The 18,919-nt window shown below is 34.3% G+C and overlaps 1 protein-coding gene across 1 annotated transcript in view; it reads right to left on the bottom strand.

Moving 5' to 3' along the window:
* The window catches only part of KLF12 (KLF transcription factor 12), a 451,426-nt gene that overhangs the window by 85,578 nt on the left and 346,929 nt on the right, over window positions 1-18,919 (bottom strand). The window contains exon 5 of the mRNA XM_053707926.1: window positions 7,553-7,710. Within this exon, the coding sequence (XP_053563901.1) occupies window positions 7,553-7,710 (158 nt within the window). The remainder of the gene's footprint in view (window positions 1-7,552; window positions 7,711-18,919) is intronic.

The raw sequence follows: 18,919 nt of genomic DNA, 5'->3' as shown, positions 1-18,919 counted from the left end.
AGGTGTTACAGCTTATTAAATTTAAGAGGAACAGACTATTTGTGCAACATTACTTCACTGCTGTCACTGGTTAAAATCTAACATAACACTAAGCTTACTATCCAGGCCTTTATCTTACGCACATTGTGTGCCCCCTTTTTTAATAGAATCCTAACTCTAATACTAACTAAACAGAGGAGTCTAAGGGGCCAATTTATCAAGTGTCAGGCGGATCATGTCTGCCCGACATCGCTAAATGCCGACAGCGTTTAATGTTGCACAAGCATTTCTAGCAGGGGGTGTCAATTATCCCGATCGTATCTGATCGGGATGATTGCTGTCTGCCGCCTCAGAGGTGGCGGATAAGACAAGGAGCAGCGGTCCACTTCTTAACTTATGTTTCCGGCGAGCCTCACGGCTTGCGCGGAAACTGCCGCATTCACAGCTTGATAATTCGGCCCCTATAAGTTTACAGTATGTCAGGCATGGAACACTTTCTTAAACATAGAAATTCTCTAAAATTCACAGATATATAATAATGTAAAAATTTAATGCTTCATTTGAATTATGTTCATTCCAGAACACAAAGCAGAATTAATTTAAAAAACAAAAAAAAAAAAATTAAACAAACATTACTTTTCTGCATGACCCACTCTCTAAAAAAGATCAAAAAGCTAATTTTGTAACCTGCTAATGTTGAAATTTAAATAGCTGGTTAGGTTTATAAATCATTTTATTTTATTTTATTTATTTATTGGCTTTTCTAGGGAGTGTGAAACAAGTAGTTTTTACACAAAAGTTAGAGGCTGATTAAAGCCCCTTTAATGCTGGCATACATTATTAGATTAGATGCTGCCATTAAGTCTTAGAGACCTACTCCTAGTATCTTTGCAGCGTGATTAAAAACACTGTAGTGAAACAGTTACTGAGAGTAAGAATCTTAGAGAACACGTCTTTCAGTAGAAGATGCATAGATTTTACAATTGTAAAACCTGCTACAATTTAGAAATTAGATTTACTACTGTAATAAATAGTAATTAAAAACTAAATCTTTCCAGGTTTTAAAACCAGAGGTATGTCTGGTATGTGTTGTAAAAATATAAAGTCCCCCTTATTTGAATGAGGGATGGTAGAATTGGATGTCTGACTTATGTATATTGAAGTAACCACAGGGAGAAAGGGTAGCAGGTATTAAAGAGATCAGTAAACACCTTGGGATTGCAAAATTTAGCAATATACCTTATTATTTATTTTGCCCCCTTTTACTGTAATTTAGCTCTAACAATTGTGATTTTTCTTATTTTCAGAACTCAGAAACACAAACTGCAGACTACTCAAAGCTAACTTTAACAGATAAGAACTACAAAACAGTGCATTTTATACTAACATTATGACTATGAATAGCCTTTTCAGCTGTAGACTTTTGTCCAGATTGGCTCCTACAAATGAAGGAATTTTGCAAATGAAAAACAATTGCAGCAATGATTTTGTTAATTTGTTTTCTAAAAAATTAGACTTGGCTGATATGTTATTTTAACAGAAGGTGTTTACTGTCCCTTTAAGGGCCTAGGTCTCTAAAATGCCCAGAAATATAAAGCTGTTTTTGGCATATTGTGATTTATATTTGTTTCTAGTTTCATATGTCTCTTCCTATTGGTGGGATAACTGCATTGCATACTTTTAGAAACGCCAACCAGTTAACATTTGGCAGGATAAAATAGCATTGCATGCAGGGGTGATAAGCTTAGAATTATCATTATTTATTTGTATAGCGCTGCAAACTTCCGTAGCGCAGGAGAATAACCTGAGCCATGTGAGAAAACTTCAGACACACACAAGAAACACGTCTGTTTAACTCACTTAACCAAGCCTGCAAGACTCATTTTACCAAAGACAGATAATGTGCTCTTTAAATGTTGTACTTGTTAGAATAATTTCAACTTTATGGTTAAGTAATTCTGATTTTTACTGTGTACAGTACATTAATTATGAATTATTTGTGTGTAATTTACATAAGTATTACTGCTTGATTTAAATTCCCATAGAATTTACATGTACTCTATTAATACAGTTTATACTGTTTTCCTTTTATTATGATTTCTGCTTTGTACTTTCCGTACAGTCCTTAACCTGCTTACATTACTGAGCATTTTATGACAAACAGCAGCTCTCAATATAAAACCTGTGAAGCAATGACACTCTGCTCTTTTTAGATAATCTCAACTAAGAGCTCTGGGTAACAAATGAATGATTTACCAGCTGTACGTGGTCTGTTTTTTTTTTGTTTGTATTCTGCACAATGTCTTCAAATGTGGTAAAGGTAATGTATTAAAAGGACAGTAAAGTCATAATTAGATATTCCTGATTCAGACAGAGCATAACATTTTTAAACAACTTTACAATTTACTTTTATTATTTAATTTGCTTCCTTCTTATGTTATCATTTGCTGAAAGGTTTATCTAGGAAAGCTCAGGAGCAACAAATAACCTAGGTTGTAGCTGCTGATTGGTGGCTGCATATATATTCCGATTGTCATTGGCTCACACATGTGTTCAGTTAGAAACCAGAATAGACATATTGTTTATTTCTAAACCATTGGCCACTTGTAAATCAGAAGCCAGTGTTAACGACATTGTGATATCGGATCATGCAACAATCTCAGTTACGCTTTTAGCTTCAGCTATTTCTAAGAATCAAAGTTCTCCGTTTTTTTCCCCCCGCTTCTTAGCAAATAATCCGAGATTTATTAACTGGTTAAAACAGAAGTGGAAGGATTATAGCACATTTAATATTACCTAATTTAATAAAATTGAGACTTTCTGGGAAGCATCTAAGGCTGTAATGAGGGGGGAAATTAAATCTTATTTCTGTAGTTGGAGAAAGAAAGTTTTGGCCACGGGATTTCAATTAGCTGCTCAAGTCAGAAATGCTTTCAGAAGTTATTATATTGATAAATCCTCTTATAATGGGGACAAATATTGTAAGGTTAGAAGGGAAAGGGATATTTTCTTAAAGCAAAGATCGCAGGAAGAGGAACAGAAAATTAATTATCAGTTTATAGGAATTTATGGTAATTCGGCCAAGAATTTGGCTAAACTAGTGAAAATTAGAAAGAATAAAAATCTTATTTTAGCCATTAAAGATAATATAAAATATGCTAATTCAGATGATATTAATAAAGTGTTTTTTAAGGTCTTTCAGCAATTGTATTCAGAATCAGAGGTTGACTTGGATAATTTTTTTAATTTCTGGACTAAAATTAAAATGCCCAGGATTCTTGAAGAGGAACTTGAAAGTACTGAATCAGCCTATTCTAGAGGAAGAGATCTTAGAAGCTATTTAATCAGCTAGTGCCAATAAGGCCCCGGGACCGGACGGCTTACCCATAGAATTTTATAAAATCTTAAAAGAAGAAATAAAAATTCCATTAGTTCGCTTATTTAATTTTTATTTTCACTCATTTAACAAAATGTCAAGTTATTTTTCATGCTGCACGTATTTCTTTAGTATTAAAGAAAGGTAAGGATCTTTTGGATCCGGGGGCCTATAGGCCTATTTCAGTTCTTAATGCAGACTATAAAATATTGACTTCTATTATATCTTCAAGACTAGCTGTACTATTGGATAAAATGATTCATCCAGACCAGACAGGATTTATGAAAGCTAGGAACTCACTTAGAAATATTCGGCAAGTTACGTCCTTCCTAGATTATGTCTGGAATCTGGATCTAAATAAAGATGAGTGTAAACGATATAGGGAAGCAGCTATACTTACTGTTGATGCAGAAAAAGCATTTGATGCAATTAATTGGAATTATCTATTTACAGCTTTAGAGAAATTTGGATTTAGAAACCAATTTCTGGAATTTATTCGAAATCTTTATAAAAGCCCTATATCATATTTATGTATTAATGGCTCCCTATTCCCTAAGATATATCTGAAGAGAGGGACTAGGCAGGCATGCCCTCTCTCTCTCCATTAATTTTTAATTTAGCACTTGAACCATTTGCCATATGGTTGAGGGATAGTTTATCAGGAATATTAATGGGTTCTTATAGTTTACAAATTCTTCTTTACGCAGATGATCTGCTTGTCTTTCTTGATAACGTACAACAAACTATTCCTCTAATTCTTCGGTTATTTCATTTCTTCTCCTCGTCCTCTGGCTATAAAATAAATTTTAATAAGAGTGAATTGCTATTGCTGTCTGAAACGGGAGCCAAATCGTTAGATCATCCATTCAAACTGGTTGACTCTTTCGGTATCTGGGTATAGTTCTACACAGAAATCCAGAAAAATTGTATAAACTGAATTTTTATCCTATGTTCCAGAAAATTAAAGCTGATCGGGAAATCTGGTCTTCGCTGTTAATTTCTCTTTCGGCAAGGGTTAATTTGATAAAAACAATTGTTTTTCCTCGAATACTGTACTTGTTACAAAATCTTCCATTCTTATTATCTAATAGAGATATTTCTGATTTGTACGGCTGGCAGTCTAAATTTATCTGGGGCAAAAAAAAGCCTTGCATTGCCCTTAAAAGGTTAATGCAAAATCGGTTAACAGCCGGGCTGGCTCTACCAGATCTAAGATGATATAATTGGGCATCTTTGGTCAAGATTGCCCTGGAGTGGATCACAGAATTAAATAGGTTTATATCACTAGATTTGGGATCATTTCTGGTAACACCATTTTCATTAAAGGCTATCTTACACTGTCCTGTAAAGAAACTACCTTCGAATATTATTAAATTGATATCTATAAAAAATGTTATTTTTGCATGGCATAAAATCTGCAGTGTACTTAAGGTGTCCCCGGCATTTTCAGAGTTTCTCCCTATAATGGGTAATCCAGAGTTTATTCCTGGTATATCCCAAGATGTATTTAGAAGATGGGACGGATCTTGGATTACTTTATGTTTATCAAATCTTTACTGCAAATCAAATAATGACTTCAGAGTCCTTTTTTCAAAAGTTTAATCTTCCTAGGTCTAATCTATATGCTTATTTTCAGTTGCGTCACTTTGTCTTTTCCCAGAAATGGGATACTGAAGCTTTGTCTGATTGGTCACATATTCATATCATGAATGTAATACGTAGATTTTCATTAGGTTTTACTTCAATATCTCTGATATACGACATTATGTTGGCTAAACAGGGTGAATTATATGCAAACAAATTACATAATTTTTGGGGTGCGTTTTTCCCTCCCTAGAGGAGGCCAGGATAAAACAAATATTTTTGGCAGTAGATAAATTACAGATTTCTATGTCATGGAAAGAATTGCACATAAAACTAATTAATAATTATTATTTATCTCCATATAAAATGTCTAGATTCTATCCATCACAAATCTTTGGGTGTCCACGTTGCTCATTTATTAAAGCTGATATTTTTTATTTGTTTTGGTCTTGTCCTAAAATTCTGCAATTATGGCAGAAGATTTGGTATTGGTATAGCAAACTTTACAAAGATCTGAGACAGTTTACAGCCGATGAGATATTTTTCTTAATAAGCTCCGAGCTAAAGCTTAAAATACTATTATTCTTGCTGCAAGACATCTAATAGTTAAAAGCTGGAAAGGCCATGTAGCTCCAAGTTTTTCACTCTTTTTGAAAGAAATCCAGCATCAGATTCTGTTTTAATCTTATCATACGAAATTCTTAGTGGAAACTAGGATAAAAAGCTTCCTTCTGGATTGGCTCCCATTAATTAAATCTTACCCACTCCCAATTCAAAGATGTATTCTCACTCCATTCCTAAATTCTATCTCGTTTGCAGAGCTTGTTATATCTAATGTATTCCCTCCAGCATGGTTGGTGCGACCCAGGGAGATTTGTCCCTGAACATCAGGAATATATGACTAGGCGGAGCGGAAATGTTAGGGATAGATTAGCTTTAACAGTGCTGGTGGCTAGCCTATAAGAGATTAAACGATAATATATGCAGCAGGAGGGGGGGAGATTGGGGGATTTTTTTTAATTTTGTTTTGTCTTGTTTGTTTGTTCTGTTTTCATTTAATGAATAGAGGGGGAAAAAACAGTGTATGGTTAGTATTCCTTGAATAAAGTCATCAGAGTTGGTTATAGGATACCCATTAAAGGTACATCAGAGCAAATAGAGGTATTATTTTTCTTTTTTCAGCTTTGAATTATAGTTTATTTTTTTCTTGATATTTAGTATAATTTTAGTCAGTGTTTCACTGATTAAACTATAACATAGAGATTATTTTATAATGATGATGCATTGGTTTATGTATAAGACAGAATTGATGTTAATTCTTTGTTTTTATTTTTTGCAAGGGAAAACGAATGGCTTATGATTTACACTGCTGGATTATAAAGAAAAAGAAAAGAAAAAAGAAACCAGTAGTGCATTGCTGATCCTTCAACAAATGTTACCAAGAGAATGAAGGAAATGTAATAATATAAGTAAACTGGAATGTTGTTTAAAATTGTATGTTCTACCTAAATCATGTAAGAAAATTTTTAGGGTTTCATGTCCCTTTAAGGGTTAGATTACAAGTGGGGTTCTAATTTATAGAGCACCCATAAAACAAGCAAATTCTTCCATTTACAGGTGCGCTATAAATAACCAGCCATTTCAAATGCTAACGCAAGATCTCTGATTAATTTTCCAAAAGTGCCCCAATTGCCCCCAAAATACAGTGTAGTGTAGTTTATTAAAATAAACAAAAAAGTAGCATTTTTTTTTAAAATAACTGCAAGAAGTAGTTATGAGGGGTTAAAATAAGCAGGTATGGGGTGTTAGAAAAAAATCGGCACTGAAAAGTCCCTTTACATTGCGGGCTATGTAAATATATATATATATATATATATATATGCTTATATGCAAATATAAATACATAATTCTATATATATTTAAATTTGCTGCTCATTGCGTTCGCATTGCAGTTAACTTGTACTTAGTTACTACTTAGTGGGGCACAAATATCGAGTTTGTGTAAGCAATATTTTGCGCTCCACTAGTAATCTGGCCCATGAACGGGTAAAAGGATGCATCAAAAAACAGAGTTAAACTGATAATTATTGGAATTAAATGAGATAGTCATACAAATAATATTTCAATGAAAGTCACATTTCTCTGTGTTGCATATAAAATGTATAATCATTTTTCTGTGCTTAATAATAAATCTAATTCTGGTTGCCTTGCATTTGGAGTCATGTTTCTGTCAACCAATACAGCAGTGTTTGTCCTTATTAGTCAATGAACATCCAAACAGCAGTATTAGTGTTACAACCACATGAACTTCATGCTAGCGTTACTGAATACCTGTGCCTTCAATTGTCTTTGATCTAAGCAAAAAATATTTTAACCTGTTTAATCTACACGATAGAAAATGTGTTTCTACAGAACTGAAACTAAAAGATGCATTTTTTTAATAAATGAACCCTTTTATAAGAGTACTTTGCTATTGTATTTATTTGTAATACAAGTTTATTTTTGGCACTCCCCGCTTTTAATGCAAATCAGAGCAACTGGGATAATACTTAAAGATAAATCTATCTTCCTACATAAAGGAATAATGTAGGCAAGAGTATGGTTTAGCCTTACCTGTGTGCGTTCTTCTGTGTGCCTTCAGGTGAGAACTTTTTGTGTAGACCTTGTTGCAGCCTTCAAAATCACACCTATGTATTCTTCGTCTTCGGGAGTCTGGAGATTCTGAACTTCTCTGACGCCTTGTGCTCTCAATACTGAACGGTGATACTGAACTGCAAAGAGGAAAAATGACTGTAAAAAGGCAAACTAATAGGCAAATACATAAGAATACACTAGTTTCCCAAATTCCAATGTAGAGTACAGATTTAAAGGGATAGTTAACATAAAACAATATTGCACTGCACCTTAATGACTGTGCTTGAGATTAATCCTTGTAACCAAAACTAAAGTGCATTATTTAAAGGGACATGAAACTTTTTATTTCATGATTTAGATAGAACATACAATTTTAGACAACTTTCCAATTTACTTCTCTTGGTATCCTTTGCTGAAGGAGCAGAAGTGCACTACTAGAAGCTAGCTGAGCATATGTAGTCAGTTAATAACAAGAGACAAATGTGTGCAGCAGCCAATCGCCAGCTAGCTCCCAGTAGTGTAGGATATGTACATATTCTTTTTCAACAAAGGATACCAAGCGAACATTATAAAGTTGCAAATAGAAGTAAAGTTAAAAGTGTCTTAAAATTACATGCTCTATCTAAACCATTCCCATTTAATTTTTACTTTCCTATCGGTTTAAATATATTTTTAAAACCATTTGCCTTCCCCCTAAGCCAGCTTGTTGAATAACAAATCATTACAAAACAGTACCCCTTTGCTTGTTGAATAACAAATCATTACAAAACAGTACCCCTTTGCTTGTTGAATAACAAATCATTACAAAACAGTACCCCTTTGCTTGTTGAATAACAAATCATTACAAAACAGTACCCCTTTGCTTGTTGAATAACAAATCATTACTAAACAGTACCCCTTTGCTTGTTGAATAACAAATCATTACAAAACAGTACCCCTTTGCTTGTTGAATAACAAATCATTACAAAACAGTACCCCTTTGCTTGTTGAATAACAAATCATTACAAAACAGTACCCCTTTGCTTGTTGAATAACAAATCATTACAAAACAGTACCCCTTTGCTTGTTGAATAAAAAATCATTACAAAACAGTACCCCTTTGCTTGTTGAATAACAAATCATTACAAAACAGTACCCCTTTGCTTGTTGAATAACAAATCATTACAAAACAGTACCCCTTTGCTTGTTGAATAACAAATCATTACAAAACAGTACCCCTTTGCTTGTTGAATAACAAATCATTACAAAACAGTACCCCTTGCTTGTTGAATAACAAATCATTACAAAACAGTACCCCTTTGCTTGTTGAATAACAAATCATTACAAAACAGTACCCCTGTGCTTGTTGAATAACAAATCAAAACATACAGTACCATTTTGCATGGGTTAGACAATGTTATAAGCAAGCAACAGTGCAATAATTATAGCTCTAACACATTAGAGCCATTTGGTTTGCACTTGTATGTCCCTTTAAGTATGGTGACATTTATGTTACACAGTAACTGGTTAGATTATAGCACAAGCTTATTTATACTCGGCCCTAATTGGCTATAGAAAAGGTGGCGGCACAAATCTGCAACATTGTGTAAAATGTACTTACAAAAATACAATATTTAATTATTTTAAAATATTTCCCCTGCAATGCAGCGCTTAACTGCTGACATACGCTATATTACTAACATGCCTTTAAAGGGGAAGTGTACTGTGTGGTTTCAATTAACAGAAACAACTATTTCATATACAAAAATAAACATACATTTACAATCTACCATATATTTTTTACTCTGCAGCTGGTTTAACAAGTCATTGGAAACACATTAAAGGGAAAACAATTTTACAGTAAACTGTCCCATTAATTGTAGGCAGAAACATCAGCCACAATTAAGTATGTTGCTGATGACTGAAATAAAATTTACTACATGTAATACCACATATTCACCTTTAGATGGCAGCAAACAAAAGCAGTCTTTAAAAAATGATCAAAATTGAATTTATTCTACTATAGTGTTGCTCAATCTGAATATAATAGCTCATCAAATGATGGCAGATAACACATACATATGTGTTAACAATATGGGGCCCATTTATGAAGCTCCGTATGGAGCTTGAAGGCCTGTGTTTCAGGCTCGCCATAAACACTAGTTATGAAGCAGCGGTCAAAAGACCGCTTTTCCATAACCTGTCCACCTGCTCTGAGGAGGGGGACAGACATTGCAGGAAATCAACCCGAATCTGCAGGGGGCGGCGTTGCACGAGCAGTTCACAAGAGCTGCTAGTTCAATGCTGAATGCGGAGAGCGTATTGCTCTCCGCATTCAGAAATGTCTGTCGGACATGATCCGCTGATCGGATCATGTCCGACAGAGGGTTGATAAATTGGCCCCTATGCCTATATTTTGGCCCCTATGCCTATATGTTACACTTGTTACACATCATTGTAAAAAGCTTAAATATATTAGCATCACCCAAAGAACAAGAAGTTGGAAAAAAGTCATCTGTCAAATTGTCAAAACACTTTATAACAGGGTCACTAAAAAAGGGATTAAAGGGATCGGAAAGTCCAAATTAAGCTTGCATGATTCAGATAGAGCATGGCATTTTATTACACTTTTAAAATCACTTCTATTTTCAAATGTGCTTTGTTCTCTTGGTATCCATTGTTGAAAAAGAATATGCACATAGCCCACACTAGTGGGAGCTGTTTGGTGATTGGTGTCTGCATACATTAGTCTCTTGTGATTGGATAACTAGATGTGTTCAGCTAGCTTTCAGTAGTGAAATGCTGCTCCTTCAGCAAAGGATAACAGGAGAATAAAGCAAATCTGATAATAGAAGTACATTTGAAAATGTATTACAATTGTATGTTCTATCTATTATAAGGGATTATATTGATGAGCATTTTCGTGTAAACAAGATTATGAGTTAAAATCAGCACAGTTTTATGAGAAATAGATCATGTCAATTTAATCTAATTAGATTCTACGAGGAAGTAAGGAAAAATATAGATAAAGGGGAATCAGTTGATGTGATATACTTAGATTTTGCAAAGGCGTTTGATACAGTGCCACATGAGAGATTAATGCACAAAATGAAGAGATTGGGAATAGCTGAAAATGTTAGTTTATGGATAAATAACTGGATAAAAGATTGGGAGCAACGAGTAGTAGTGAATGGATCATACTCAAATTGGACAAAGGAAATCAGTGGAGTCCCCCAGGGATCAGTGCTGGGCCCTGTTCTTTTTAATATTTTTATAAATGACTTGGAGCTAGGATTAAGTAGCGACATCTCTATTTTTGCAAATGATACTAAGGTAAGTAAGGTCATTAGGCCAGAGCAGGATGAACTTTCGTTACAAAGGGATCTGCAAAAATTTGAAGTATGGGCAGCTAAATGGAAAATGAAATTGAATACGGGAAAATGCAAGGATCTACATTTTGGAAGTAAAAATAAGCAGGCAATTTATTTTATTAAATGGGACAAGTGAAACAGAGGAAAGGGATTTGGGAGTAGTAATAGATAACAAGCTAAAGATGGGTGCACAATGCAGGGCAGCGGCTTCAAAGGCTAATAAGATACTAGCATGTATTAAAAGAGGCATTGATTCAAGGGAGGAAAGTATAATTCAGTCACTATATAAATCCCTGGTAAGACTTCACCTTGAGTATGGAGTGCAGTTTTGGGGACCGATCGCAAAAAAAAATACGGCAGAGCTAGAAAAAGTTCAAAGAAGGGTCACAAAGCTAATAAGGGGAATTGAGAATTTAAGCTATGAGGAGAGGCTAGCCAAACTGGGTCTATTTTCTTTAGAGAAAAAGGCGCTTGAGAGGTGACATGATTACTTTATATAAATATATTCAAGGCCCATATACAGAGATGGCAGAAGCTATATTTATTTCAAGAATAGAGGTCACAATTTAAGGTTGGAGGAAAGGAGAGTTAATCTCCTGCAATGGAAACGTTTTTTTCACTGTAAGAGCAATATAATTGTGGAACTCATTACCAAAGGAGGTAGTGAATGCTAATACCAGATACATTTAAAAATTGTTTGGATACATTTCTGTCTAGAAACAGAATTCATGGATATGATTGCTTGGATTAAATTAGTCACCTTTTAGTGGGGTTATTTAAGATTAACTGGAGCTTTTTGAAAGTATTTTACTGTATATTTGTATAAATTGAACTCGATGGACTTCTGTCTTTTTTCAACCTCATCTACTATGTTACTATGTATCTGAATCATGAATGAAGTATTTGGAGTTTCCTGTCCCTTTATTGAGAATTCAGTGGCATAAAAAGATGACATTGCAGGAATGTGCTAGTTTTATTATTTAATGTTATTGTATGAGGAGAGGTGCAAGATCTTACAAGGTGTGACTGAAATACCACATACAAATGCGTGTTTGTACTAAGAGTAATACTGCATGTTTTTATTTATTAAACCCTATTGCATACGGCTATATAACACGCTAATAAAGATATATAGGGGCCGATTTATATCTGTATATATATATATATATATATATATATATATATATATAGGGGCCAAATATATCTGTTTCAAGCTCTTAACTCGTATGCCGCCTCTGATGCGGAGGACAGCAATCCGCACGATCGCATATGATTGACACCCCCTGCTAACAGCTGATTAGCCGCAAATCTGCAGGGGCAGCATTGCACAAGCAGTTCACCAGAACTGCTTGCGCATTGATAAATGCCGACAACGTATACTGTTGGCATTTATCGATGTCTGGTGGACATGATCGCTATAGCGGATCATGTCCACCAGAAACATGATAAATCAGCCCCTTAGAATCAACAACACTGTTACCACAACTGACAGCACAGTTCTAATGCATGATGTAATTAGCCTGAGGCAGAGCTATAGCTCAATGCAAAACTCCCTTCTGTAGTTCTGTTTCATTGTGAAACTATTACTGTTTAACATTATTGTTACAGGCGCTTTTCAGATATGCTGTAATTTGCACATTATACTCATTAAAATGATACATTGTTTCTATTAAATGTTGTTTCATTGTAGGATCAGTAGATGGCAGTGGTGCACTAGATAATAAAAGTTTTGTATCTATGTTTTGGTGCAACGATTAACTATTAATATTGAGGGTGACGTATGGGTTTAAAATTAAATTGTCATTTTTATTTATTCTCTATAACAATACTATAAATACATTACATTTAAAAGCAAGATCCTGTTATAAAATGTGTTATAAATAGGAATAACAAAAAAGTAGCAATATATATATTCCCCCAAAAAATAACACATATTAGCATGACACTTCCTGCACCTTTATTTGCGGAGTCATTAGGATTACAATTGAAGATATTTTAAGAGATTTAAGGCTCGATTATGTAACATTCAGAAGAATAAATCTGAAAATTCTTACTAATACTCACAGGGGCTGCCCTCAGAGAATCCTCTAAAAAAAGGGATTGTCCACAAAGAAAGTAATGGAGTTCTCTGGAAAGGGAAATGTCGCTGAGAACTAAGTTAGCACGTAGCTTTAAAGGGACATAAAACCTAAAATTTCAGATTCAGATAGAAGATATCATTTTAAACAACTTTCCAATTTACTTCTATTATCAAATGTTCTTAATTCTCTTGTTATTCTTTGTTGAAAAGCAGGTATGTAAGCTCCAGAGTGTGCATGTGTCTGCAGCACTATATGACAGCAGTTTTTTTTACAATATTATACATTAGCAAGAGCACCAGATAGAAGCACTATTTCCTGTTATGTGGTGCTTCAAATGTTTGCACGCTACCTACCTATATATTCAACAAAGGATACCATGAGAACAAAGCAAATTTGATAATAGAATTAAATTGGAATTTTTTTAAAAATTGAATTCTCTATCTGAATAATGAAAAACTATTTTGGGGTTTCATGTCCTTTTAAGCATTCTTTAGAAATTATATAGTGCAGTCAATACAAATCAGTTTACTCTATTTTTTGTGTATAGAATCAGTGTTTATTTTGTTAGAATTTAGCAAACTTTTAGTTTGCAAGCAAAAAACAGCGAGATCTGCTGGAAGAAATTGTTTAGAGAATATGCTAGACCTCACAGAGAACTTTCAGCTACACCAATGGAACGCTCCTGTTCAGCCCACTAGAAGAGGAAAAAACTAATTTTACAATAAGGAAAACAATAATATGCTTTGAACAGCATGAATATAAATATATATATATATATATATATATATATATATATATAAAGTATATGAAGTGTTTTTTTAAAATTACAATTATATAAATATGTGCATCTCTTTCACATACCTAAATGCAGTGAACGCCCTTTTGTGAGACACACAAACTAAAGGTGAATTTAGAATAAAACCTGCTTTTAGATCATTCCAACAAGAGCTTTATATTATAGGTACATATTCCCAAATCTGGAATTCCAAAATCCAAACTTATTCTGAAGTCCAAACTTTTTAATCAATAATTAAAAATATTTATAAAAAATACAGTTTCTAATATTACTATGGATACAAGAAGTATTAGAAATGATATAAAACTACCTTTACATTGCATGTATAATCTGTATTATGACATGTAAATATTACCTAAATAACATAAGATATTGTTGTTTACACTTGGTCCCATGCCCTCTCCAAACTGTCCCATTTTATAAAGATACCAATATTTCAAAATCCAAACTGTTTCTGGTCCCAAGCAGTTTGGATAAATGATTTCCTACTTACAGAATCAAGTAAGCCCAGATACCTGCATCTTTCTCTTGCACATCTTTGTAGCCTTAAAGGACCAGTAAATATAGTAGAGTTGCATAATCAACAAATGCATGATAATAAAAGCAAAAACACTTAGGGTCTGGTATTCAAATCTCACTGTCATGGAGAGAAATCACATAAAATCTTTGGGATTTTTTTAGACCTGGTATTGTAATGTAAGAGTCTCTGTTTTAAATAAATATATAAGAACATAAACATATTTCAAGACAAAATTTGTGTTTCTATAATCTCGCCTTAGCGCGAGATTTTGAATTTCAGGCCCTTAGTCTGAACATCAAATGAATTTGTAGATTTTTTTCTGATAAATTTCAAAGTTATGTCTATTACCACTGTATCCTGTGACAGCCATCAGCCAATCACAAATGCATATATGTATTTTCTGTTAATTCTTGCACATGCTCAGTAGGAGTTGGTGACTCAAAAAGTGTAAATATAAAATGACTGTGTACTTTTTGTTAATGGAAGTAAATTGGAAAGATGTTTAAAATTGAATGTCCTATCTGAATCATGAAAGTTTAATTTTGACTTGTGTCCCTTTAAACATTGGCCTACAGATTCTAAACATTGGAAAATATGAATAAAATATATGTTTTTTTACAAGTTTGACTATATGCCAGCTTGTTGATGGTTATTGAGAAATGGGTAGTTTTACATTTGTTGACATCAATATACTTTCTACATTCACAATGAATTTGGAAGAAATCACAAATGCCAAAGAAAGTCAATTCCTATCGCTGCTGGATATATGTTTTAGAAATACATTGATTGAGGGGAATTTAACAAGCTGCATTTGTAGCTTTTAAGGCTTTGTGGTGCATCCACAAATTCAGGGTGGGCTTTGGCATGATGTGGAATTATGAATAAACATATAGATTCCAGCCTCCAATTCATGAAAGGTATCTTTATTATCTCTTTGTTAGGTCCATAGGAAAAGAACAGCAATGTTTCAAGCCTGCAATAGGCCCTTAGTCATGTATACTTGATTACATACAGGATTATATGTATTTTATAGCCTCAACTGGTGTGCAAGCTATTCACAATCTGTACCATAATGAGATCTTTTGGTTCAAAACGGTACTATAGCATACCTATCTTATCAATGTCACATTAGTACAGAATATTAAAACATATACTTTTTGAAAAAACAAAATGGAAACATACAAAACCTGTAGGTATAGCTAAAAAAGCTAGGTGACTGGGCATAGATAGTAGGTTGACTCACATAATTCTCCCACCCAAAAGCACATAGACCACACCATATATGTATTTTTAACAACTAGGAATAGTTTGTAAGTCCCTTGAAAAGAGGGGACACTTTAGTGATTTTACCTCTTTGGCTCAAAGTACCACACACACTGTGTAGTAATGCTGACACTAAAAAAAAAAATTAAAAAAAATCTAGAAAGAGATTTTAACTCAGTGGTTTCATGTAACACACACACAGTAATGTTTTAACACAACCATAAGGACTTGTAACCAGGGCCGGATTTACAGCCCAGGTGCATGGAGACACCAAAATCTGAAGTGCCCCTCATACTCCCCGTTCACCACTGTGCCGGCGACCTTAACCCCTTAAGGACCCGGGCATTTCAGACAAAAACTTCCCCAAAAGACCAGAGCATTTTAAGCATTTTAAGCATTTTTGCCATCACTACATTTAAAGAGAAATAGAGCCTTTTTTATGTTTACCTATCAATTTTTTTTGTATTTTTTTTTTGTAGACAACCCAAAATATTGATCTAAGCCCATTTTGGTATATTTCATGCCACCATTTCACAGCCAGATCAAATACAAAAAATTGTTAACTTTTTCACAATCTTTAGGTTACTTACAAATTGTTGTAAATGCTTCACTGGGATCCCGCTTTGTTCAGAAATAGCAGACATATATGGATTTGGCATTACTCTTTGGTAATTAGAAGGCCGCTATATGCAGCTGCACACCACATTTGCATTATGCCCAGCAGTGAAGGGGTTAATTACGTAGCTTGTAGGGTTAATTGTAGCTTTAGTGTATAAATTACCCTCCCACCTGACACATCCCGCCTCCTGATCCCTACCTAATCCCTCTCAAACAGCTCTCTTCCCTCCCCCACCCCACAATGATCACCCCATCTTAGGTACTGGCAGAAAGTCTGCCAGTACTAAAATAAAAGGCTTTTTTTTAAAATATATTTTCTGCAGTATAGGATATCCCCCCAACCTCTCTGATCCTCCTCCCCAAACAGCTCTCTACCCTCCCCCTCTACCTATTTACCACCATCTTAGGTACTGGCAGCTGTCCCGTACCCAGTTTTCCCAAATTTGTCAACTTTAGTGAATACATTTAAAAAAAAAAAAAAAAAAATTCTGTAGTGTAGCTGCCCCCCACATAATTTACCACCCTCCCCCTCCCAGATCGATGTCCCACCATCTTATCCCATCCCTCAGTATGATCCCCCTCTCCCTCCGCCCCCCTCCATTTACCATACCAACTAGAAATACAGCTGTGCTTATAGTTACAGACTTCTTTTCGCAGGGGCTACAAAAAATCATATATTCTTTAACATATAACAGCATCAATAATATGGTGCGGAGTCCATTAGAACATCAATTATTTTTATATATTACATTATACAGACACATTACCAACTAGAAACACAGCTGTGCTTATAGTTACAGACTTTTATTTGTGGGGGCTACAAAAAAATCATATAATATCATTTAACATATAATAACTTCTATAATTTGGTGCAGATCCTATTACAACATAAATAATAATGTGCTTACAGTTACCTACATGACACCCCCATATCGTGGGTAGCAGCTAGTTCCCATCCACCTAAATCATCTGTGATGTCAGAGTAGACTCATAGCTGCTATTAACAAATGATAGAAAGCGCAGGAAGCAGCTAGCTCTCACATCAGAGGTCCTTGAGCTGAATGGGAACCAGCTGTTACCATTTTTTACCAGCTCTCACTATGGTGGTTCCAGGAAGGTAAGTTTAAGATGACTGGTAGTTATAATAGGCAGGTACAGGCACACCTCTATTCAGGCACATGGTACTATGTCTAATTATAAATCCGGCCATGCCAGTAACACATAAGACAATAATTTGTTTTGCCCTCATTGGCTGCCAGGACCACATAGAGATGTAGATGCACACTGACCCTTGTTTCTGGACCATATTTACAATGCAAAAAGGCATATGAGACCTTTAAAATGTAGATGTGAAAAAATGAAAATTTAAAGGGACAGTCTAGTCAAAATAAAACTTGGGTGATTCAGATAGGGCATGCAACTTTAAACAACTTTCGTATTTACTTTTATCATCAAATTTGCTTTGTTCTCTTGACATTCTTTGTTGAAAGCTAAACCTAGGTAGGCTCATAAACTGATTTCTATGCCATTGAACTGCCTCTTATCCCAATTAATTTTTGATAGTCTTTCACAGTTAGACACTGATAGCTCAGGTGTGACCTCTAAATAACATTGTGCTCACTCATGTGCAGTTATTTAAGGGTCAGCACTGATTTACTAACATGCAAGTCTGTCAAAAGAACTGAGATAAGGGGGCAGTTTGCAGTGGCTTAGAAACAAGGTAATCACACAGGTAAAAAGTGTATTAATATAACAGTGTTAGTTATGCAAAACTGGGCTGGTAATAAAGGGATTATATATCTTTTTAAACAATAAAAAACTTCAAGTAGACTGTCCCTTTAAGTGTCTGGTATTTTTGTTTGGATTAGGAATGGTGAACCTGCACTGTCAATGCAACTTCAGTGACTGGGAGAAAATACCTCAGACAGTGTACCGTGTATCACTGGTCTGCAAATACAGAGAAATTGTCATACCTTAGTCATTGCCATATTGTTTTTAATATCTGGTATCTGGAAATGGATCAGGTCAGAATCTGCTTTATGTATACTGGGCAAGTTATTGCTTTGTAAAAATGTGCTTAATGCACTCAATGGTTAGTGACATACCTTAGTAAGCAAAGCCTGCAATGGATATATATATATAGTTTTAGTATATAGAGCAATCTATCTGTAACTCTAAAATGGCTCAATTTAGAAGAAGTTCCTTTGTTTATAGTATGACCCTTGCATGAATATATTGCACAAAGTACTGTGTAATTGGTGAGATTATTGACAATCTTATAAAAACCTGGCCTGATAAGTTTGGTAAAAACATACACAAAATCTGAAACTTACAATAAACAGAAACATAGCAATATTATTTACTTATTTCAGTTTATTATAATTGTTCTAAGAACAAGCTCTAAAACATTGTTCTACTTTATCTATAAAACACTATCTAAATAACATGATATCAGACCTCTAAACTGTCCAGACATTTGCAAGACTGTCCTGATTTTGGAACTCTCTTTTTTTTTTTCTCTCTCTACGTTTGTCTTGATTTATCATAACAAATTTGGAACAATCCACCCTGACACAAAACTTCACCCCACCTGCACAACCTCTGAAACGACTGCAACTTCAGTCCAATTCTGTTCTAATGCTGGATTACAACATGTAAATATTCAGGTGTATGTGTGATGCAGATCTCCTATAGAATAATGTTTATTAAGTCAACTGC

The sequence above is a fragment of the Bombina bombina genome, chromosome 3 (genome assembly GCF_027579735.1).
Source record: "Bombina bombina isolate aBomBom1 chromosome 3, aBomBom1.pri, whole genome shotgun sequence".
NCBI lineage: Eukaryota > Metazoa > Chordata > Amphibia > Anura > Bombinatoridae > Bombina > Bombina bombina.
Note: the sequence above shows the minus strand (reverse complement) of the source record. Positions and strands in the feature narration are given on the sequence as shown.